The 24,293-nt window shown below is 41.2% G+C and overlaps 2 protein-coding genes and 1 long non-coding RNA gene across 5 annotated transcripts; 2 read left to right on the top strand and 1 right to left on the bottom strand.

Moving 5' to 3' along the window:
• Positions 1-88: 88 nt before the first annotated feature.
• LOC115371572 (glucose-6-phosphate exchanger SLC37A4-like) lies at positions 89-11,663 on the top strand. Of its 2 annotated transcripts, XM_030069026.1 has the most exons (11): positions 89-227; positions 305-506; positions 2,094-2,654; positions 2,853-3,085; positions 6,927-7,173; positions 7,502-7,654; positions 7,735-7,820; positions 9,818-9,931; positions 10,020-10,085; positions 10,185-10,323; positions 10,413-10,579. In XM_030069026.1, the coding sequence occupies exons 3-11, from the start codon at positions 2,507-2,509 to the stop codon at positions 10,577-10,579; spliced, it is 1,353 nt and encodes a 450-aa protein (XP_029924886.1). In that variant the 5' UTR covers positions 89-227; positions 305-506; positions 2,094-2,506. The 2 variants fall into 2 exon arrangements, with proteins under 2 accessions (XP_029924886.1, XP_029924887.1); XM_030069027.1 differs by lacking the exons at positions 89-227; positions 305-506 and having other exon boundaries at positions 2,507-2,654; positions 10,413-11,663.
• A 2,196-nt stretch (positions 11,664-13,859) lies between these two features.
• Positions 13,860-17,394, bottom strand: hmgn1b (high mobility group nucleosome binding domain 1b). Of its 2 annotated transcripts, none has more exons than XM_030069418.1 (6): positions 17,210-17,394; positions 15,563-15,583; positions 15,396-15,422; positions 15,243-15,284; positions 15,026-15,133; positions 13,860-14,901 (listed from the first exon to the last, which is right to left on the bottom strand). In XM_030069418.1, exons 1-6 carry the CDS (start codon positions 17,225-17,227, stop codon positions 14,854-14,856), a joined length of 264 nt encoding a protein of 87 aa, XP_029925278.1. In that variant the 5' UTR covers positions 17,228-17,394; the 3' UTR covers positions 13,860-14,853. The 2 variants fall into 2 exon arrangements, with proteins under 2 accessions (XP_029925278.1, XP_029925277.1); XM_030069417.1 differs by having other exon boundaries at positions 15,387-15,422; positions 17,210-17,393.
• LOC115371848 (uncharacterized) lies at positions 14,815-20,283 on the top strand. The gene is made up of 3 exons (XR_003929399.1): positions 14,815-14,921; positions 16,853-16,861; positions 20,273-20,283. It is a non-coding gene; the product is annotated as an uncharacterized LOC115371848 (long non-coding RNA).
• Positions 20,284-24,293: the final 4,010 nt, after the last annotated feature.

Below are 24,293 nucleotides of genomic sequence, written 5' to 3'. Positions count from 1 at the left end.
TGTAGGACAAGAACGCCCTCTATTGGCAGGGGATGCAATACACATTATACACCACAGGGGGCGGTAGCGAGCAGCGTCTGATCTAAAAGTTGCAGTTTTGATTGCAATAAAGAGCTGCCCTGATGGACCCGAGGCATGCCAAATAACCAGCGCATTCCACTGATTAATAAAAGGTCTCTGGTCACGCTCTGCCAAATCTGCACAGTCTTTGTACACCGTTTTACCAAGTGAGTGTATCACACAGAGAGTCCCGCCTCGTCCTCACACGTGCATTGATTGATTGCATTCATTTATCTTTTAACAGCTACTGCTAATTCAAATACCGGAGCTGCAACAAGGCGAATGAGTGGCACAACAAGCCGCCACGGTGGCAAAAGGCTCGGTTTTCTCATCTCAGTTTTTGTCGCGGTGACGCGCTCAAGCCACCCGACTCGTGAGCGCGCGTCGTCCTCTGCATGAATGGGGCCGAAGCGGAGCGGAGCAGCAGGAGGGGACTCTGATGAAAGGTAACGCGCCTCACTGTCTTGTTCTGATTCATTGTAGCAGAAATGCGGTGAACTGAACTGGTGTGGGCTATCAGATGGAGCCCACCGTCGGCGTGCTTTGCTTTATTTTGCATTGAGTGAAGCAGATCTGCTGTGTGCCACATAGACGGAGCGCTCCAGTAATCACTTCGCAATCTGTCACCTCGAGAGCTGTTTCCGTACTGACGCTATTTGACCGACCTGTGTGTTGTTTCGCCTTGTATCCTCCTGTTTTTTTTTCCCATTGCCGTTTTGCCTCTGCACTATTTGGCTGCTGCACGCTTCCGTAACTTTACTCGAAGAGCGTAGCACCTCGCAGTGATTACATTTCCCAACATAGCATTTAGAAAACAATGTAGCCTAAATAAAACCGCTCCTCTGGCTTGCCTGGAAGATATTTATCCAAATCTTTTTGCAGCGCCAGTAAAGTTGGGAAAATGATTGCCACAATCACATTGGTGCTCAGACTCCTCAGTCAAACTTCCCTCTGAGACACCCGATATTTTAGGTGTTGCTGACGTTGACTGTGTAGGCCAGATGTCCAAGCCAGTTAAAGGGGGAACTTTAAGAGCTTTTCCATTAGGTCGTAGTACCTGCTAGCAGGTCCCATTTTAGCACCTACTCAGCCGGGGTTCCAAGCGAGCTGAGTCGAGCTGAGTCGCGCTGAAAATGTGACGTTAACGCCGTGCAGGCAACTGATTGGACAGGGAGTGACGAGAGCGACTCCCGCACGAAAACAAAACCCGACATTTAAAAAAAAAAAAAAAAAAAACGGCAACAGCGGCCGTGCGCATTGATCATCACTGAAGTTGTCAAAGTCGGAAAATGGCAAGCAAACCGCTGCGGCGGTCAAATAAAGACGTGGAGACTTTTCTGAGCTTGGTGGCGGCCCAAAGAATCCAGAGGGAGCTGGACGGTGCGCCGCCTTGCTAAGACGACTCCACCCACGGCGAGGTGCTAGTCAACTGTAATGGAAAACCACCTAAACCGTGTCGAGGCGAGTAGAGTCGAGCTGAGTCGAGCCGAGTCGATACTAATGGAAAAGGGGCATTAGACATTTCTATCACCTCCTCTAGACAGCATAGACCTACTAGAGAAAAGTCACACTGGCTCAAAATGTCAGATTATTCTACCATTATAGTTGGTAATGTCTGTAAAATAAGCGGGTGAGGTACTGCCAATAAAAGATGGGTAAACTGTGGCATTCAGTAGATGACCTTCATAAAGCATTGCAACCATTAGTATGAAGTTTTGGTTTCAGAATGCTTTCCCCTTCAACTCTTTATATAACTCCTACTAGAGTGAAACTATGTTCCTCACTATGAATTTAACTCTTAGGATTATGTCAGGATTGCTATTTGTAACTCCATGTTGTATGGTGTATTTCAGGATCACTGTGTCCAAATATATTTATTTTATATAATTTTAATTTATTGATTATTTGTTTTAAGTTAATCATTAGGTTGCAGGAGATGAAGGGTTTCTTTTTCAAGAGAGTCTAAATGGCTGCAGTACTGCATGAGATGCCATAATTGTGATAATTGATTGTTAAATGTCGTCGTTTTCCAGGCTGGTGTAAAGTTCCTCCCTTCTGTTCCTACAAGTAGCAACTGCTCAGAGTGCCAGAGCCACCGGGCCGGAGGAAGGCTGTTGTCCTTTTGGAGGGCGCTTCTCATCCAGGAAAAGATTTAATCAGTGCTACCCAGCCAGTGTTACCTTTTATTTGATCTCTGTTGTCCCAGTGTAAAGACAAATTTGAAAGTGCTGTCTTTTTTTTTTTTTTTTGAGAAGCCCAACGACAGCTACTGATAACAGCACTGAGCTCAACGTGATTCACTTTATTGTAAATGCAAAGGATCCAAATACCTACATAAACTCTTTTTTTTTTTTTTTTTGAAAGATCATACTTGTTTTTGTCAGTAGCACCCTTGAAGTCTTCCCAGTTTTTGCCCCACTTGTTTTTCTTTTGTAAGACTGGAATCATGGGGGCCACAGGCTATGGCTACTATCGCACAGTCATCTTCCTGTGCATGTTCGTCGGCTACTCGCTGTACTTCTTCAACAGGAAGACGTTCTCCTTTGTCATGCCCTCTGTGATGGAGGAGATTGAGTTGGACAAAGATGACCTCGGTAAGACAACGGCATGTTTGAATACCTTTTGAGCATTAAAAGGTTTGTTTCGAGCTCTTTGGACAGCCAACCAAACACACACACACACACACACACACACACACACAGTAGCAAACGGTGAGCCAATCTGTTTTTTAACCTTTTATTTATGCAAAACTGAAAGCTGGGCTTCTGTGATCATCCATTGTGTCTGTGCAGGTCTGATCACCAGTAGCCAGACCATGGCCTACGCCATCAGCAAGTTCATCAGTGGTGTTCTGTCAGATCAGATCAGCGCCCGTTGGCTCTTCTCCATTGGCCTTTTCGTCGTGGGAGGCATAAACGTGCTCTTCTCCTGGTCCTCCACTGTGGCCATGTTCTCACTGCTTTGGTTCATCAATGGCCTGGGACAAGGCTGCGGGTGGCCTCCCTGTGGGAAGGTGCTGCGTAAGGTAATACCATCCCACCTCCCTACCCAACAGAGGGTGGACTCCAGTTACATGAAATGTGGTCATTGCTGAGTTGAGGGAAGTCTTATTCACCTTCACACATGCAACTTATGATGCCCCATAACATTCTGGGAAGATTTTAACATCTTGTAAGATCAGGGATTTGCCTCCTCCCAGCTGTGTTATGTTTGTGTTTCAGTCCTGTGCTTTGAGTGAGATGGTGCACCTGTCTCCCAGTGGCTGGCGCTGGGACAAGTGTGGCGAGGAATCCAATCCCTTGCTGTCAGGCACCCCTGACCTTTGGGTTAGAGTTAGCACTCTGTGCAGTCAGTCTATAGTCCCAAGCATATCTCAAAGGACTCATCCACAGTCCACAATCAGCCACCAAACAAACGGATTTAATGTAGTATGCAACAAAATAAAACACAAGGAAACAAAACAGCATGTTGGAAAGATGACAGGCTTACCTGACCTACCTGGAAAAGATCAATGAAAAACTCAGACAGCTGACTGTGCACAAGGTACCAGGACACAAAATGGACAAAATGGACAGTTGCAAGAAACAAAAAAGAAATATTACAAAGAAAAACATGATGACAGAACAGAAAGATGGGATTTCAGCCAGTACCAGCATTAACAAAAAAGTTGTGGTGGCAGCAGTAATCATGTCCAGTGTGTCTGAAAGAAAGGAAGGGTGGGTAGACCAATGGAGGACAGTAACAAAGTACATTTACTTGGGTACTGTACATTTTTTTAGTATCTGTACTTCACTTTATTGTGTTTTTTTTGTTTTTGTTTTTGTTTCTGAAAACCTAGGAATTTTATTCCAGTACATTTCAGACAAATACTGTACTTTTGACTCCTCTATGTTTCTATGAAGATTACTGTCATTCGTTTCTTTTAAGCATAGCTTTCAAGTCAGCTGTTGATTTTTTTTTTTTTCTTTGCTAAAATGCGGTTGACCACGCACTGTGTTCCTCACAGCAGAAAAAACAATCACAGGACCCGCTCTCATCTGGGTTTGATGTAAAAGTGGAAATGCATCATCTGGCTCTGTGAAACAAGCACAGGCAGGGCATCCATGTTCAAAATAAAATGCATTTGTTCCATTTTATTAGCAAAGCACAAACGACTAACCCCGAGGTGGTCAGTACGTTTGTGTAGCAAAGTGGTTCTACAAGTAAGCCATTGATTAACCGTGTATTTATTAGGTGGCTTCACAAAGCTAAGAGCTTCTGTAAGTGAGTTGTTAAAACAATACAACAATGCATTTATAATAAAAAGAAAACATACTTTTGAATACTTAAGTATTTTCAGGAGTATCCCTGCACTGGTCCAATATTAATATTATCTTATATTAATGCTGTGAAGCCTAAGGTAGACTGAGGAAAGAGAAAATACTGCATCTACATTTACAAGCACTCAAGACACCAGATTACTGTGAATAACTGGGTTAACTGGGTATAACTGTGTTTTTTTTTTTTTTTTTTTTTATACCATTAGAGCTCAGGGATTAGAGGGGTATGAACGGAACGATGAGGCCAGATAAATAAGATTGTGCGAGCCCATGTGGTCATTTATACATTAAGCACTTTGAAGTCAGATGTAACATCAGCTGGGAGACTGTGAAAGGACATTAGAATGAGCGTGTCTCACAAATTTCTAGCTCTAGTTAATATTCCAGCCGCAGAAGACTTTTAATGCTGGCCAGACATCAGAACATTAAAATAATCAAATTGTGGCCAGGAAAAAAAGCATTTTCAAGGATAAGCCATATAGTTAATATCTGAATGTGTATTTGTAGACATGTAGAGTAGTAAATATTTCTTTCAGATTTGTAAATGTGCTACATGCTCACTGTTTCAGAGTAGAGGGGTCTGACACTTGTTTTTTTTTTTTTTTTTTTTAGATGATAGGAGCAGATTAGTCTGGCCGTGCACGAGCACAGGGCACAGGCACATGTACAGGGTTCAGTATGTCAGCAGTATACATTAGAACTAGAAAATACAATGCATTGTGAGCAAGTAGTAGGACTAGGAAGTTAAACTGCTGCTTCACTGGATCTCAGTATGTGTCAGGAGATACTCTAGTGACCCTCTGCTTCCAGACAGAATCAGCAGATTTTTTGATATTTGAATGATACTGATTGATGGAGGTGGATTGCAGTAACCCAGCTGGTAGACACTGATGATAATCTCGTGATGTCCACATTTGTCATTTCAATCTCACTGAGCACTTTTTGCACTCTTCATTTGAACATGGTGATATAAATACATTTCTATTTCTGTGCTTCAGCCTGTTTCCTGGTGAATGCAGTGTGTGGGTACCAAATAATCGCATCTAAGCATTAAAAAAGCATGTACTGAGGTTTGTTTATTGAATGATTTATTTGGCATCCTATAATATTAGGGAAAAAATAGCCTTAATACCTAGTGATATTAATCATCCTTATTCAGTTTTGAATAATAGTTTAGCATCGAGTGTTACAACAGACAGCCTCTCCCCTGTCTTAAACACCTGTTTTCACAGTCCACTTTTCACCTTTGCCTGGCTTGCCAGTGAGTTAGCTAGCATATAACTGTCTTGATGCAAGCGATCCACTGGGCTGCTGATGAACATGGCAGCAGGAGGAGGAGGGGGCGAGGGCACACGGGTGTTTTGTGGTGTTGCAGTGCATGTTGGGGTTTGTAGTTTCTGAATTATAGACAATATGGAACCAGGCTAGTATTAGTAGAAAATCAAATGTCATTTCTTGGGCCAGATACAATCGTGCCATGGTCCTGATCTTGTCCGCGGGCCTTCAGTTTGTCATATGTACTCTAGGGGCTGCTGTTACAAAAAGAAAAAAGAGGACATTGGTATCTTGGCCCTGGCAATAAAATATGGCAGTGAAAAAGCAGGACCGAGAATGAAGTCATGGAGAAAAGTGATCTTCTAGTTGCTGCCATACAGTTATATCCCTGGGGTTTTATTCAGAAAAAGATTTGATTATTCTACCATACTTTACTTACCAGCGCCCAAGTCGCTGATATTCGTGCAAACCCTAATGCATCCTGCTACATTATGTGCACATGTCTACTGGAGGCCCTAAGAAGCTGCCTTAAAAGTACTCGTGTTCAAAGTGTGGGGAATAAATAGGCTTTGGCATGCGCTTAGTGTACTGAGTTAGAGAAGGGGATCAGTTTACAGGAGAATGTATTTATAGAAGGTCCTCGACAGATCTTTCTCTAAAAACTCCAGAGAATGTGTTTCCCTCCACTCACTGGCAGAAAAACAATCATTAATTGTGCCCCGTCCTAAGCGGTTTGGCATAGTGCAATAGTTACTGTTGCACTGCTGAGTTGGTCTTTAACACCCACACAGTGTGCATCAACAAGGTATTAAATCAACCTGTGGGCTGCTTTAAGTGATTGACCAGTGGATTCTCATGTTACCGGTTACTCAGTTGCTCTGTCAGGTATGCTGTTCTTTTCGTGGTGAGCATTTATGGCTGCAGCTGTATTACATCATTTCATGGCATGTGATTTGGTCAGACTCAGCATACCACCAGATGCAATAAACTTCAAATCACCCGTAATATTTTTTTCTCCTTTTCTCCTTCTCTTAAAACCGCCCTAATTCTAATAAGCCTCTGTTGACAGGCCTGTGTTTAACCAGTATCTGTTGGTTTTTGCAGAAAAGCAGAGCATGGAAAGTAGCCATTATCTTTCACAGCCTATTAATCTGCAGCTGTAACAATGGAATACAGACACTTTGCTCCTGCTGTGAAGTGAACGCTCCTCAGATTATATGACTGAAACTATCATAACAAAAAAATCTTGTCTTCTCCTTGTTTTTCCTTCAGTGGTTTGAGCCTTCCCAGTTTGGAACATGGTGGTCTGTGCTGTCCTGCAGTATGAACCTGGCTGGTAGTCTGGGTCCAATCCTGGCCACTGTGCTTCTTAAGTACTACGACTGGAGGACAATCTTGTCCATGTCCGGCATTTTCTGTGCAGCCTTCTCCTTTGTCTGTTTGGTGTTTGTAAAGAATGAGCCGAAAGACGTGGGCCTGCCTAGCATCGAAGCTGCAGTCAAAAAGGGGGCAAAGGGAGGTAAGCAAAGAGAATGATCACTGTCTGGGATTAGATTTGATTTGAGGGGCCGGTTCCAATGTCACGCTAGTCTCCTTAATATTGTTGAAGATGACTGTCTTACAATTAGAAATTATCATTGCATCATTGCAGATGCATGAGAGATGCAGATTTTGTACACAGCTGTCAGGGTTTCAATACAATGACTATAGTCTCACATCAGTTCTCTGAATCAAATACAGTGTATATAATGCCATCATAATCAAGCATTATATGATAGACAACTTCAATGGTACAGTGATCACGATGAATGCTGAGTGCACATCCTCACTCTGTCTCCCCACCCCAGCCAACAGCCAGAGCACTCTCAGCGAGTTCCTCCTCTCCCCTTTCCTTTGGGTGCTGTCCCTGGGCTACTTAGTGGTGTTTGGTGTGAAGACGGCTGCCACTGACTGGGGACAGCTCTTCCTCATCCAGGAGAAAGGCCAGACTGCACTAATGGGTACAGATTTTAATTGTCTTCCCATTGGCGGTGTAAAGTGACAGGGTTAGAGGTGCTGACATCCGCTGTGTCGCCAACAGGCAGTTCCTACATGAGTGCCCTGGAGGTGGGAGGCTTTGTGGGCAGCCTCGCCGCGGGCTTCATCTCTGACAGAGCTGTGGCTCGGGTGAGCAACACAAAATCTATTTTTCATCATGTACTCACACCTGGTTGTCTTGAATGTCAGATGGAAAGAGTTTCTGTTATAAGTTTCAGAGAACAAGGGTTTTCCAAATCTGTATCCATCTCTGTAAGCATGGAGTTGATTAGTGCCTTCGACAAACAGCAGCAACAAAGATATGAAAACATGTTTCAAAGTCTTAAACAGTTTGTGCTGCATAATCTGTGTTTTGCCTCTCCATTCATGTATTCAGTATGTCCCAAACTATTTGCTTTAAAATGGCTAAATAAACCACCTATGGGTACGAGATTGGGGCCATTCACAGACCTTGCGAGACCACAAGGTCTGCAATTTTTACACTAGATCACTTTGTGCCACTTCCATATTTTTACAAGTTGATTTTCACTGAGAGCAGACAACATGATGTGGTCATGTTGTCATCTCTCTTCAACTGGCTGGAAATTTGAAAATGTGTGCTAATGTTCACTTATCCCAAAATTATACAGACTGCAAAATGTCACTAAATTCCCACTGAGAAATATCCCAAAATATTGCTTTGGACACTGCCAGTGCGTACACGAGTGAACTCTCTGTTTCAACTACTCTAAACAAAATTATTTCTGTCTTTATCTATGCTTCATTGGCATCATTAATAACACCTCTGTCCAGTGTTTCAGCATTTGGCTTAGTATACACACAGACTCTGTTATGCAGGACTATTAATACTCACACCGGCGGAGGACACTACAGTATAACTACGGTGACACTTCAATGCACAACTTTAAATTAACCTATAATGAATATACAAATGTAGAGTCAACACCTGAATTATGCTGCACGTGGCTCGGGTGAGCAACACAAAATCTATTTTTCATCATGTACTCACACCTGGTTGTCTTGAATGTCAGATGGAAAGAGTTTCTGTTATAAGTTTCAGAGAACAAGGGTTTTCCAAATCTGTATCCATCTCTGTAAGCATGGAGTTGATTCGTGCCTTCGACAAACAGCAGCAACAAAGATATGAAAACATGTTTCGAAGTCTTAAACAGTTTGTGCTGCATAATCCGTGTTTTGCCTCTCCATTCATGTATTCAGTATGTCCCAAACTATTTGCTTTAAAATGGCTAAATAAACCACCTATGGGTACGAGATTGGGGCCATTCACAGACCTTGCGAGACCACAAGGTCTGCGATTTTTACACTAGATCACTTTGTGCCACTTCCATATTTTTACAAGTTGATTTTCACTGAGAGCAGACAACATGATGTGGTCATGTTGTCATCTCTCTTCAACTGGCTGGAAATTTGAAAATGTGTGCTAATGTTCACTTATCCCAAAATTATACAGACTGCAAAATGTCACTAAATTCCCACTGAGAAATATCCCAAAATATTGCTTTGGACACTGCCAGTGCGTACACGAGTGAACTCTCTGTTTCAACTACTCTAAACAAAATTATTTCTGTCTTTATCTATGCTTCATTGGCATCATTAATAACACCTCTGTCCAGTGTTTCAGCATTTGGCTTAGTATACACACAGACTCTGTTATGCAGGACTATTAATACTCACACCGGCGGAGGACACTACAGTATAACTACGGTGACACTTCAATGCACAACTTTAAATTAACCTATAATGAATATACAAATGTAGAGTCAACACCTGAATTATGCACAAAGGCTTTGACAATTTCAGTCAGGTTTGTCCCTTTTGCTACTAAGTGTCTGATCAACTCCATGCTAAAAGAACTGTCTACTTGTCTGGCAGCCTTGGCTTTGTGAGGCATGCAATTCAAAACCTTCCACCAAACATTTACGAATATCAGCATGAGTACATTGTTCATTGTTTTTTGGTTAAGCACTACTTTAACTTGCCTCTTTCTTTATGTCTTTCTACCTTTCTTTCTTTCATTCTCAATAAATTTCCTCAAAATGCAGACAAAAGTGCCTTGTCACAGTTCAGTGTCATAGTATCTTTTTTTTAATTTCATTGCCCTGCAGCAAGGCTTGGGTACCCATGGCAACCCTCGCCATGGCCTGCTCCTTCTCATGATGGCTGGAATGTATGTGTCCATGTACCTGTTCAGAGTCACCATCACACCTGAAGTTCCCAAGGTAATTCATACTTCATTGTTTCCATCACTTCCATCACTTTGTACCAGCTAGACTGTACATCTCACAGGAATGTGCTGTCTTTGTTCAGGAGGCTCCTCTTTGGGTCCAAGCCATTCATCCAATCTCTGTCCTCATTGGTGTGTCAGAACAAGAGGTACACTTGTTTACTTATCCTCTGAATACAGATTTCATTGGGATCAAAGTTCTCTCAAAAAATATTTATAAACATGTTTGTTCTTATTCTTATATGCAGATCTGGATTCTCTTCCTTGGGGCTGTGTTTGGATTTTCTTCTTATGGACCAATTGCCTTGTTCGGGGTGATAGCCAGTGAAAGTGCTCCTGCAAACTTCTGTGGAACCTCCCATGCCATTGTAGCTCTAATGGCTAATGGTAAACTACTGAGTACAAACATCATTACTTTCATTTTCATGCCAACACTGACACAGTCATGCAACTAATCTGCCTTTCTTTTGTTACAGTGGGTGCTTTTATGGCTGGGCTCCCTTTCAGCAGTGTTGCCAAACAACACAGCTGGGACATGGCCTTCTGGGTAGCCGAGGTCACCATGGGTGTTGCCACTGTTGGCTACTTCCTTGTACGCAACATGCGCACCAAAATGGGACGGATTGCAGAGAAAATGGACTGATTATCTTCCTCAAACCAGCCAAATGCGTATGTGTGTATGCACTGTTACCTGAGCATGTGGGCTGTCTTCCTGTTGACGGCTCACCTTATACAGAATACTGCACAATGAATACAACTCCAATTCCAGCAAAAGCAGCCGCTGTGTCAAAACCTGACTGACCTCAACATCAGCTCAGTGACTAAACTTGACATTTTTGCATAGTGTGATGATTTAGATACTCAGGAATGAGACAGAGGAGAGACATGTTGTTTTTGAATCAATCACAAATTTCTATTTAAATACATAATAAGGTACGTATGTATATGCACCACACAGAGTTTTTCATGGTCATTAGTGTAAGGGCACATCATGGTTGTTTCATTCACATGGTACTATCATTTTGGTGTAACACTTGAATGGGCATTTTCCACTTTTGACTTAAAAGGAGCACTTTCACCTAAAGGAAATGTCGATTTGAAAGCTGTATGTTCAAGATACAGAGGAAGGTGTAAAGGTTTGGATGGAGATGGTTTTTGAGTTATTACAAAGTGAATGTGTGCTGCTCACTGTAAAATTTACCTTCAGTGGAGGTCGGTTATCTGGAAGTTACTGAATGTTAAGAGAGGGCTCTGCGTATTATAGGCTATTTTAAAGCCAGATATTTGCACAAACGTGATGTTCATCATTGATCTGTACTATACCTCCTTGATTCATACAAATTTAAAAGTAAGGTTATTGCTTCACTGAAGAAAAGCAATTCAAGAGCATGTTCTTATTTTTACAGACCATAATAGAGACACATGTTGATGCAATTTTCTTTGCCTATATCAACTTTTGATGTGTTTTAAAGGATTAAATTTACATAAAATTCGTGCCACAGAACACATTTTGTCTCTACCATTGTAATTATATGCAACAGTTAATGAAAAAAATGTTACATAGTGTATACTTATCATCTCTAAAATGTCTCACTGTCATCAGCTCTTTGTTAATAATAGCCAATGGGTATAATGCTAAGTGCCACTTAAGCATATTTTTAACATACTGGAATTATAATATTGACTTCAGTGGGTCAGTGAAAGCTAATAAAAATGAATTTTCAGTCTCTTTCTGTACTGTTTATATAAATTAGACAAGTAAACTCAACCTTAATCTCACAGTCAGTGGTAGGTAGGTGGCAAGCCGTTGGCATCTTGAAACCCATGACATGTTATATCCTTCAGGCAAATTTGACAATACCCAAGAGTTTGTACTCACCTTTTTTGTACCGCACATTGGCAACACTAAAGCCACATTGCCATGGATTCACCAAGTCTCTGGGACTCAAGGGGAGGGACTGAAACAGAGATACAGAGATACATATTGATATAGAGAGACATTACAATAGGGTTGCAGTACATAAAGTCCTCATTACAAAGACTTATGCACATTTGAGAGTTGATTGGTGCTAAAACCAATCAACATGCTTTGGGTCCGTTTGTCACCTCAAACTCAGACTCACTGCAGATCAGTAAATAAGTTATTCTGATTGATCACCTTTATCCTGATGATTCTACTCTGCCAACAGTGTACGAGGGCTCACTAATGAGGAAGAAAATGGCATAAATCATACACTATGGCCATTGCAGTCACCAGATATCAGCCCAGTTAAACACCTATGGGAGATTTTGGAGTGACCTGTTAGACCTCTCTCCACCACCATCATCAGAAGATGAAATGTGGAGATAATTTTTGGAGGTGTGGTGCTCTCTCCTCCAGAAAAGTCCCACAGACAGAAACAATCTGTGCCAAGGTGTTCTGAAGATGTTCTGGTGGCCCAACACCTTACTCAGACCATTTATGTCAACTATTACATGTAATGCACACAAGTACATATTTATTGAGATATTTAATATTCTGTCATTTATATTTATATTTGTGATACTGTATATTTTGATTGCATTCTACAAAAGTATGTATGGATCATAAAAATTGAATGGGACAACCTGTATATGGAATAGCCCATTCTGTTTCTATGGAATGGATATATTCATTTAGATTTTAGTGTCCTATGTGGTCAAAAAGCTGTTCCTGAGGCTTTTAAATGTCCACCGTGCCCACTATGACACTCTGGGGGAGACACTGAACACTTGTAATGGTAGTGCATGTGTTTCTCAAAGGAAACAAAAAAAGGTGTAGGTGGGAATACCGGAAAACATTTGACCGCTTCAGTAGGACCTAAAAGAAAGGGACCTTCCTTATTTTGTCATCTCATTTCCGGTCTCGTGCGCTTCCCGTCCGTTTGTGACCAATCACGATCAGTACCATCCAGCTGCGGGCTCGCGACCTGCGAAACAGTAGGCTAGAACTGACGGTGCAATTTATTTATTCATTGATTTTTTAAAATATTTAAAATAGAAACGGAACAGTTTCTCTTCATATAACTAAATTAATTGTTTTAAAGATGCTGTTTGAATCGATATTTATAGTTAAGCGTCAAGCAATACTAATAGACTAGACCATACTATAATAATGTATACAGTGTCGCGACTGATGTAGGTCAAGTTCAAAGCGGAAAAGGAAGTTCCCAGAAAACTAAGCCCTGATGAGAACCTGAACAATGGCGCAAATAATCAGCCACTTTGTTTGTAATGAAGGTAAAAAACGGAGGAACACATTTTCAGCGACTCCTCGGTGTCAACTTGGAGAACAAAACCGCATGATAAAATATGAAAGCCATGCAGACAAACGTAAACCAGTAAAACAAGAGATGTATGGAGGAGCTGTCCGTGGTGCTGAAATCACACTGTCGTCTGTTTTTCTTGAGATGCTACTAAAAAAAATAACCCTTCCAAGCCTCAATGGGGAAAAAAAATACACTTTCCTTACTAAAGTCCAGGTTTCATCATGCTTCCAGCAATGTGCTTTATGTATAAAATATATTTCCATAAAATTACTACTGGCCTGTTTGATTAAAAAGCCACACACTCTTGGTTTGAGATGCTGGTCATCTCAAACTCTTTACAGTGTACAGTGAGGGATGCTGATATTTATGGAGCTAAACTTCAGATTTTCTCCAAATGTTTTCATCATTAATTCCACATCAGTCCCCAATCCTCATGTTTCTCTGTGACTTTAAATGTTGTGTTTGATCTGCCAGGTCTTGTTAAACCCTAACATTTTCAAATTCAGGATTTAAATTAACTCTTTGATGTTAGACTCATTCCCAAAGTACAAAATCAATATTTTTCATGTAAGGAGACTCCTTTCTAAACATCGCTCTTGAATCATCTTAAATAAACCCACAATTGTTCTCACAAAATGAAAGAACATAACTACCAACCAATTTTTATTTGTTTATAACAATCATTACACAGCGGTACATCTATAAACAAAAAAATAAAATAAAATAAAAGAAACAGTACACTTGTACTTGATACAGATACCTAAAACCCACATGAATATTGCTGCTGGTATACATTTGACATCTCAAGTGAATGTACAGTTTGTCTCTTGGCATTAAAGAAGCCATTATCAACAGTTTGTTTTAAATGTTTTTTTTTTTTTGTTTTTTTTTAAACTCATTAGCTTGGCTAAGAAAGAAAACATATTCCATTTTTACCATCCTTACAATGTACCATTAACACACTGCATATAGAAAGATTGAAAACCCTTTTCACAGCAGCTATACAAATTTATTGCAATGCTATCACAGAACAGAGACACAACCAACACACGTGATGCACAGGCCTGATAGGGAGAGCTCCAGAACTAGGAATTTTTAGGGTTTATTGATCCGGTTGGTTAAGAAAACTGCATGAGTACAAGAGTTAACATATAGGAACAAAGCTTACAAATATTCTAAAACACTGTTCTTCTGCATTTATAAACAATAAAACAACATGTTGCCCTGTGAGTTTGTCCATCCCCACCCCAACAGATTACACAAATCCTCCCAATTTGTCCTTCATAAAGCATATGGAATGTTATCGTCCCAGGCTGCTCTCTCAGCTGTAGTCCCGACTCCTCGCATGTTCACACAGTAACCTGCCCCACAACCCTCCCCGTCCCTTACACTCAAAATGAGACCACTGACATTAACAATGACCGCAATTGTTCTGGCAATGCAAAACTGTGGGATGTGGTGAATTCCTCGTCTCCAAATGTACTTTTTTCTTTCATAAAAAAAATGTGTTCTCTACAATCAAACTACTAAAAAACCTGTATTTAGAAAATAGTTGATAAAAATATTCCCCTGAATTGTACAAGAAAAAGAGGTACAGGGAGCACTGACAGAAGATGTGGTTTGAGAGATGTTATTCTGCTGCCTCATCTTTCTCTTCGGCTGCTTCTGTAGCAGGTGCCTGCAAGCAGAGGTCAGAAAGTCAGAGCTGCAGCTTCTAGTAGAGAATCATTACTTTGCCCGTTTTTGTGATGCAGTATTCACAAGACATGTTACTGAAATCCACAAGCACACATGACCCTTACTTCTTCCTCAGCTTTGGCTTCACCATTCTCAGCAGGAGCCTCTGCCTCTTTCTCCTCGGGCTTGGCGTTCTCCACCACTTTAGCTTTCTTAGGCTTAGCAGGTCCCTTCTGCAATCAAAAACATGAACCAGGCTGATTACTCGTGATTACCAGCTAAGCTACGGCACTTCATGCTCTGACTTCAATGGCATTATTAAATGTAATCAAAGCTTCCAACCTTTGGCTTGGGCTTGGCCTCTATCTTTGCAGCTGCAGGTCTCTGAGTTGGGGAGGGAGGGAAAAAAAAAATCACATTTTTGGGTTGTTGTCAGAATACAATGAATACAAAGCACACAGTCTGTTAAGTGTAGTCAATACTTACTGTACTGACTTCTTTCAACCTCAACGATCTCCTTGGCTGAAAAGAAATTGAACAGATTAGAAAAAATGTATTACTGACCCCTGGTGGGAATTCATGGTAATTGTCTAATAAATGATTTAAGGTAAATACAGCACTGCCCATCTAGACAAAATTATGCTACATTTTTTATTCCTTACCTCATCTTGGGCAGCAGCATCCTGTGAGAAATAAAAAGAAAGGTGTGTCAGATAGATTAATTTGCTTCAAAGCCTAGTGTGTGTGTGTGTGTGTGTGTGTGTGTGTGTGTGTGTGTGTGTGTGTGTATGGGGGGGCTTTAAGTATTACTTAGCGTTATGTAACTCAAAAGAGGGCGTTACCATCGAGGATACTATAGTTGCATATGTAGTTCATCACCATACTTAGCTCCAATCGAGCATTTGACTGGCCAGAGGGTCTCAAACCTCTCCACAATGACACACTAACCACAATGTTTACATTCATGGGGTCCTTATCAATTAGACACGCATCAAAAACGTGTTGCCTGGCAACGACTCGAGCCGCTTACGGAGGAGCGACATTTATCGGCGCGACTCTAAAACACGCTCAATCTATAAGATCACACTTTGCATGTTTATTTCCCCAAACCATATAGTGTGAGCGCGTAATAACCTGGAGAACAGCGGCGTGTTGTTCAACTCGCTGAAGTCATGCAATCCGAGGTCTTGCCAGTGATTGCCTACTACAAACTCTCGGGGCTCTCTGGAAGGAGGGGGTGAACTCCGCCTCCTCACGACACATTCATTCACTGGTAATAAATGGGATTGCCAGACAACGGGAAAAAGTGTCCTCCCCTATGCCGACCAGTGTGGTGAGTGTTCCCGCCATCCATTTGAAATAGTAACTCCGAGATGCTCAGCGACTCTCGGTCTCGGTTGCAGAATCTACTAGAACCCCCAGCAACAAGAGCAGCGCTGTGCTGACGGAGGCTCGCCATTGCATAACCTACAACCGGCCGGAGCCGACAATAAATAGAGAGCGGACACCCAGTAAACAAAACGAACGCCTCTCAACAAACACATTTGCACCCGATGCGAGGGATCTCAAGCGTGCAGCACAAAACAAAACGTGTAGATTATGGCTGCGAGAGACGGTGGTTACGATAAGGCCATTTTTAAAGAGTGACTTATTCAAAAAGAAAGCGACAAACAAGACTTTGCAGCCATTATATATATGTAAATATAAAAAGCATTAAAGCAATCGTATGCCGAAATGTGGCCCAACTTCAAACGATGACCATTATGTGCTGTTACTGACTTTGTCCTCCCTTTTATTTCGATCAAATTTGCTTTGCAATAAACTTTCGATTCCATCGTGTAAACGGCTCCCTGTAGGAAATAATCAATATGCCCCCCCTCCCCTCAACTTTCTCTGCAGAAATGCAATCTAAAAAACAGCGAAAACGTCCCTCTCTTTGTCCTGCAAGGTAGGCAAACGTCGTATTTGTAAACAACTGCAGTTATGCATGTCACATCCTGCGGTAAAAGCGACACATCAGTAGCAGCTAAAGAAAATCACTCAGCACAAAGATAATCACTGCATGAAGAAGACAACACCAAGAATCAGCCACTTCAAAAACCATAACAGAGGCTGCATGCTAAACTCTGGGCTGCAAAACGCAACAATGTTGACATTCAGTCGGAGCAAAACAACAATGGATATTTTGTAGCATTTTTTTTTTTAAACAACTCTAACCCGCAAACTGTAACAAGTCAATTTTCCCAATTGCAGTTGTGGCTTTTATAAATGCTGTATTACTGAATGCATGAAAAATATAGGCTACTCACTTTACTCCTTTTAGGCATGGTTGGTTTGTGTGGGGTGTTTTTAAAATGGAAAAAAGAGCCAAATGTTACTAAATACAGGAGAAAATACAGTGGTATATTCTGTTTAACGTTATACCAGTACGGTCTATTACAGCGAGGCAAACCGTTAATGTTCCATTGGAAGGAAAACTAGCTCAAACCGGATTGGATTCCCCCCCTCCCTACCTATTCAAATCATTATAGTCCCTGCCTGATTGACAGTGCTATACCCCGCCCCTGGCGCCCGCCGATTGGCCGAAGGAGCCACCAACAACACGCTTTTAAATCTGAGCTGCTCGCTGTGTGGACACGTCACAGGTCAATCAACCACTACCGAGAACTATTTGTCTTTTTCTATGCGGGCGATGAGGAGACCCACCATAACAACGCAAAAAATGTCATTAATTCTTCTTTTCACCATGCTCAGAAATCTTTTAGCGATCATTTATTAAAAAAAAAATAAAGAAGGATGTAGTATGTGTGTGTCATTGCGTTGTCATTCCCTGTCGGTGGCTATGAGGCTGGCGCGTGGTACTCAAGGGGAGAAAAGGTGGCATGCACAGCAGAGGGGTGTGTGCTCCCTGAGCCAAGTCTTTTGTACATAAGCTTGGGAAAATGGCGACAGGATATGGTTAGTGGCTCAAGGATTTGTGTGTGTGTGTGTGTGTGTGTGTGTGTGTGTGTGTGTGTGCTGTTGTGCAACCTTCTCGCAGTGTTGTCACCGTCTGGTTCCTCCGCAGCAGCAGCAGCAGCAGCCAGGCACACTCCTAATAAGACCCGAGTGGGAACAGCCGTGGACGCCTTCCACTGATTTAAATGTCACGGAATCATTTCAGCATGAACACTTAAGTTGTCTATAAGGTGAATAATCTGGACGCAGCCCTGAGGTTGTTGCCTCTTTTTTCCCCACTACAGCACTGCTATTTGTGCTCTCACCAAACTAATTTCCAGAAAATACGCTATACATTTTAGCTACTTAAAAGAATTAAAGAATTCATTTCATGTGTTGTGAAAAAAACTATGAAGTGCCTATACACACACACACACACACACACACACACACACACACATATATATATATGTATATATAGGAGTAGTTTAATTCTATGTGACAAAAATATACATATTTGCTACGTTAACAACCTAGTATTTCGAAATATTCACCCTCCACTGACACAAAACCAGTCAATCTCTTTTAAAGGGGGAAATGTCTTAAAAGAAATGATTCAGAACAAACATTACCTATTTTGGCATGGGAGCAAGAGGTTCAGGGTGCAATAAAATTGCAGTGGGGCTGCTCTCCTGCAGCCCCTACCCACATTACACTATGGACAGAATGCAGTGCAAGACTTTTGAATAATCACTAATCTTAATGACTATAGAATTTAAAGTTGCATAAAAATGATGACTTTGGCACCTTTGAAAAACAGATTTGTAATAACGAATGAGGACTGGTATGGAATGAATGATTTATGGCATAAAATTATTGTAAAAAAAAAAAAAAAAAAACTTAGGCTAAAGCTAAATAGAGGACTGGTTAACAGTAGCACTGAGCTTCTTTTTAATTTGTCACTGGGTTGTTGAAAATAACTTTTTTTTTTATTTGGCAGGCAGTCTGTCTATGAATTTCCTTCTTCATGTCAGGCAGAGAGATTACAGTCACTAGCTAAAGCTCATCATCATCATCATCATCATCATCTTCAAAACATCCCTCTGCTGCTGTGCCTCAGTGACAGGTGGGACGAAGGCTTGTTCAGTTTATCTAACTTGGGCAGTTTTGCAACATCCTGGTATCACTCTTTTTTTTCCTTCTTTCAGGCACTACTGTTGTGATGAGGCATCGTAGCCTTACTTTCTTAAGTCTTTCAAGCTAACACATATATTTTTATAGTGTGTGTATACATACACATATATGTTTACATTCACACACATACATAATAAAATACATCAATAAAATTACTTTGTGAAATCTCATCCCTAAATTGATTATTTATTCAATTATTTTAACCAATTAATTACTATTTATTTATTTAGTTTCCTTTACTCTGATAAAGTTTTTTTGGCATTTATCAAAAACTCATTCATTACTGAATTTAGATAACACACAAAATGGCCTACATGCTAATTTATAGCTTACAAAATTATGCAAAATGATTACTTCTGCTTATGGCCTCTATTGTGTTCTTGAGAAATTTGTAAGCAGTGTTTTTTTTTTTTTTTTTTTTTTTTTTTTTTCTGTGTTCAGCTGCTGAGCTTGGAAATTTTCAGGCCACTTTGGATGCAAGATCTGGATATGCATATTTAGCACAGGGTTCAAAATAAACAAATGAATAAATAAAAAAGGATGCCAGTTCCCAACAGCACGTTATGATAATGAACAACCCATTTGATTATAGTCATATTTCAACTTCCCATTTTTGTTTGTATTGCACTCTCTAAAAAACCTGTGTAATTATACGCCCCTTTTTACACATTTGAGTAGTTTTCACCCAACACTGCGTCCCCACACTGTTCAGCATGCATAACTCCTGCCAGTGATTTCTCTATTGTCAGAGACACATACTCATGAACTGAGATGTATTCTCCATTTCATAGGATATTAGAATGAAAATGGTGATTTAAATAGGCAAACCAAGCTTGTTAAACTCAAAGACTGCATTCAAAGGATGTAGGTCATATTTTGTAGGGCAAGTTTTTGTAGAGAGGTTATTTATTGAACCACAGAAACAAGTTTTTATGAAAATAAATGCCTCTCTAGTTATGGTTCGTCTTGCCCCCAGCCAGTTCGTGATGTTTGGGAGACTGTTGTGAGGAATGCACAAATAAATGGCAGATTTATCTAACATCCCAATTACAGGACTGTGTAGTGTTTATACATGTATTTATACATTATATTACCAAAAGTATTCGCTCACCCATTCAAATGATCAGAATCAGGTGTCCTAATCACTTGGCCTGGCCACAGGTGTATAAAATCAAGCACTCAGGCATGCAGACTGTGAAACAAGACATTTGTGAAAGAATGGGCCGCTCTCAGGAGCTCAGTGAATTCCAGTGTGGAACTGTCATAGGATGCCACCTGTGCAACAAATCCAGTCGTGAAATTTCCTCGCTCCTAAATATTCCACAGTCAACTGTCAGCTGTATTATAACAAAATGGAAGCGTTTGGGAACAACAGCAACTCAGCCACGAAGTGTTAGGCCACGTAAAGTGACGGAGAGGGGTCAGCGGATGCTGAAGCGCATAGTGCAAAGAGGTCGCCGACTTTCTGCACAGTCAATTGCTACAGAGCTACAAACTTCATGTGACCTTCAGATTAGCCCAAGTACAGTACGCAGAGAGCTTCATGGAATGGGTTTCCATGGCCGAGCAGCTGCAGCCAAGCCACACATCACCAAGTGCAATGCAAAGCGTCGGATGCAATGGTGTAAAGCATGCCACCACTGGCCTCTAGAGCAGTGGAGACGCGTTCTCTGGAGTGATGAATCACGCTTTTCCATCTGGCAATCTGATGGACGAGTCTGGGTTTGGAGGTTGCCAGGAGAACGGTACATTTCAGACTGCATTGTGCCGACTGTGAAATTTGGTGGAGGAGGAATTATGGTGTGGGGTTGTTTTTCAGGAGCTGGGCTTGGCCCCTTAGTTCCAGTGAAAGGAACTTTGAGTGCTTCAGGATACCAAAACATTTTGGACAATTCCATGCTCCCAACCTTGTGGGAACAGTTTGGAGCGGGCCCCTTCCTCTTCCAACATGACTGTACACCAGTGCACAAAGCAAGGTCCATAAAGACATGGATGACAGAGTCTGGTGTGGATGAACTTGACTGGCCTGCACAGAGTCCTGACCTGAACCCGATAGAACACCTTTGGGATGAATTAGAGCGGAGACTGAGAGCCAGGCCTTCTCGACCAACATCACCTCACCAATGCGCTTTTGGAAGAATGGTCAAAAATTCCTATAAACACTCTCCTCAACCTTGTGGACAGTCTTCCCGAAGAGTTGAAGCTGTAATAGCTGCAAAAGGTGGACCGACATCATATTGAACTCTATGGGTTAGGAATAGGATGGCACTTCAGTTCATAGTATGAGTAAAGGCAGGTGAGCGAATACTTTTGGTAATATAGTGTACTTGATATTTGAGTTACTTGCGTTTGATTCACCCGTTATCCAGATGAATATTAGTGAGGTTAAGGATCTCTCTTACAGTGGTGCCAGAAAAGCAATCAAGTGATTTTATGGGAAAGAAACAAAGCCTTGGGAGATCTCATAGATTCACCTTTTATGTCGAAATTAAATTCTCTCTATGCATTTCTTTTGCCTATGGAACATAATGAATTCAAACACAACAGTGACATACAAACCAGTTTTCGAAGTTACCTCATCTCGCCAACATGCTGAGATGCTTGGTGTAAAGTATACCAGTCACTGTGTGGAAGTCTACACAGAGTTGACCAGCCATACCTGAAATATACTTTACAGTTAAGACTCAAAGCCTTACAGGTTGTGACAAATCTCAGCATTATGATCAACTGCACGTGAGAGTACAACATAATGGCTTTCAAATAAGTATATAGCACCACAGCCTTTCCTTAAGTATTTCTTAAAGAAATTTTGTTGATGTTAAAATACATCACCTCAAACACAACCCCATGCTGAAATGTAATGTATGTTCATACGATGGACATATGTATCATGCATGACATATATTCTCCTGTACTCCATTCTCCTAATTGTTTGAAATATTTAATTATTATTTTATTCCTTTGTCTCTCCCTACAGGGTTCCATACAGGCTCTGAGTGAACGCTCCAGACACCTTGAGGTTTTGGCGGAGACTGATGAAAGTGGTGTGGCAGAAACAGCTAATTCCAATAACCTGATATAGAACAGGAGGCATCCTGATCCCAAAAGAAAAGGATTCTGCAAAAATCTACCAATTCCACCAAATCAGCCTCCTAAACATCGAAAGCAAAATCTTTTTCATAGTGGTGGCTCTAAGGCTGTCAGCCCTCATGGAAAAGAACCACTTTATAGACACAACTGTACAGAAAGTTGGGACTCCATGCTTTTCTTGGTGTTTTGCTAGCTCTTCCCAGCTGCCTCAGCAACATAGAACTTGATGGAAAAAGATTCTGGATTCATCAATCTCCAGTTTTTCTGGGGAGTATAAGTGCACCAAAGTCTGGGCTGTGGCCTTGGCCAAGCCAAACCATCTCAGCAAAAGGCAGCTCCAGCTCAGCTGCAGTTGCCTTTTGCCCGGTGGAGGAAGAGAGATGCAAGGTTGCAAGGTGCTGAAAGGCTGGTGAACAAGCAAAGCAAAGACAATGGATGAGCTGGGATGGAGTTTGGAGAGAGTTGTGGGACATGGAAACATTCAGAACTATGGGACAGACCATCTATGCCCTGCTGCATCTTTCATTCTACACTCTACCAGGGACAGGGACTTTTGTCCACAAAGGACGGAGAGAGACCCGGGCCAGTGCATCAAACCTAGACACCGGCAGCTAGGTACAGCATGGGACTTGAAATTGCTGGCCGACCTGGACCAGATGCTCCACTTCCCCACTGAGGTCATCATCAGAGCAGCATGGCTGCCACTTCTATCATCAGGCTGATGAGGGAATTGGGAATATGCGGACAGGCCCAATAACAAGCTTTTTAGGCCCTATCTGGCACTGCTGAAAGGGCAAGCCTGTGGCTCTGGATCAAGAAGAGGGATTCCACCTGGGCTCCAATGTAACACCTTGAGACGAGATGACATCAAAGGGGATGAAACAGGGATGCCAGACTTCATCACTGAGCCCTCGGGGGACATGGGCTGAGAGTAGTCTCACCAACAAAACGCTTAAGACGGAGGGCACGGACTTGACAACACTGAGGATGTCATCATCACTGTCCCCCTTCAGATCATCTCAAGGTTTGTGCTCTGCAGTTAGGGATTATAACACCTAATCCTACTAAACAGAACTGACATATATTACAAATACATGTATTCTCTCTAATTTGTTGAGTCACTTGCTGCCAGTGTCATATATGTCAGCTGAGGTATGGGTATACATGTGTAAATGTTATGTGTTGTTTTTGCATATGCACAAATATGTGAAAGCAGCATATATATGCTCAACATATATGGGCAACACACATATCACCACATCCAGGGGGTATGTATTCATGCTTCATATATGACTAAAATAATGAATATGACCACATTTTTCTGGTATAGGGGCATCTATGTTCATTTATTAGATTTATGTACGAGACTCCTATGACAAAGCAGTATACAGCTCACATAACTGCTAAATGCATCTGCATCTACAAATCCACATTAGAAACATAATTCCTACATTACAAATGCCATTCTTGCTTTGAAGCACACACAGCATTCCTGCATAAACCCTAGCTTTTTGTTCATTTTGTCAGTGTTGTAGTGGATTTAAGCTAGTGGATGGAAGGTTGAAAACAGCCATCTAATAACATTACATAATGGACCTTCAATTGTTATAAACTATTAAACATGGTAGACTGATTTTTTAATATATATCATGTATTTTACCTTACTTTTATGTCCCTGATTTTGTTCTGCTTCTAATGTTTGTTATTGTCGATGTTGTTATGTGGCCTAATTTGTTTTAATCCCCGCTGCAAACCAAATTTCCTTTATGATATAATTATAAAGCTTATGTTGAAGTTGATGTTGATGACAGAACAGTGTCAAGATATGATGGGTTTGCATGACAAAAATGTGTTATGCAACATATCATGTATACTTAAAAGTTAATTATTAAGTGCCATGTATTAAGAAATAGCATAGCAAAACAGGCAGGAAGGATGGGAGTTGTTTATGGCTTCTAGTACAGTAGAATTGTAACCTGATTGACTACTTATGCATTTAAATTGCTCTTATGTTTGTTACATCAAAATCAGTACAGGTAGGGAGCTTGCTGAGGATCCTGGAAGATCGGCTTATAAAAAGCAGATGTTAGATGATCATAGAGGAAGTTGTTGTTTAACTCTTGCCTAACCGGTTTTACAAGACAGAAGAATCTCCATTCCAATTGTACAAGA

The sequence above is a fragment of the Myripristis murdjan genome, chromosome 14, assembly GCF_902150065.1.
Source record: "Myripristis murdjan chromosome 14, fMyrMur1.1, whole genome shotgun sequence".
Taxonomy (NCBI): Eukaryota; Metazoa; Chordata; class Actinopteri; order Holocentriformes; family Holocentridae; genus Myripristis; species Myripristis murdjan.
The sequence above is the reverse complement of the archived record's forward strand: the minus strand, read 5'-3'. Positions and strand labels throughout refer to the sequence as shown.

Coding starts and splice junctions, on each gene's coding strand:
- LOC115371572 (XM_030069027.1), top strand. CDS start 2,507: ATGGGGGCCACAGGCTATGGCTACTATCGCACAGTCATCTTCCTGTGC. Junction 7,821..9,817: donor CTGACAGAGCTGTGGCTCGG/GTGAGCAACACA, acceptor ATTGCCCTGCAG/CAAGGCTTGGGTACCCATGG. Junction 10,324..10,412: donor TGTAGCTCTAATGGCTAATG/GTAAACTACTGA, acceptor CTTTTGTTACAG/TGGGTGCTTTTATGGCTGGG.
- hmgn1b (XM_030069417.1), bottom strand. Junction 15,423..15,562: donor ATGCTGCTGCCCAAGATGAG/GTAAGGAATAAA, acceptor ATTTCTTTTCAG/CCAAGGAGATCGTTGAGGTT. Junction 15,285..15,386: donor GGTTGAAAGAAGTCAGTACA/GTAAGTATTGAC, acceptor TCCCCAACTCAG/AGACCTGCAGCTGCAAAGAT.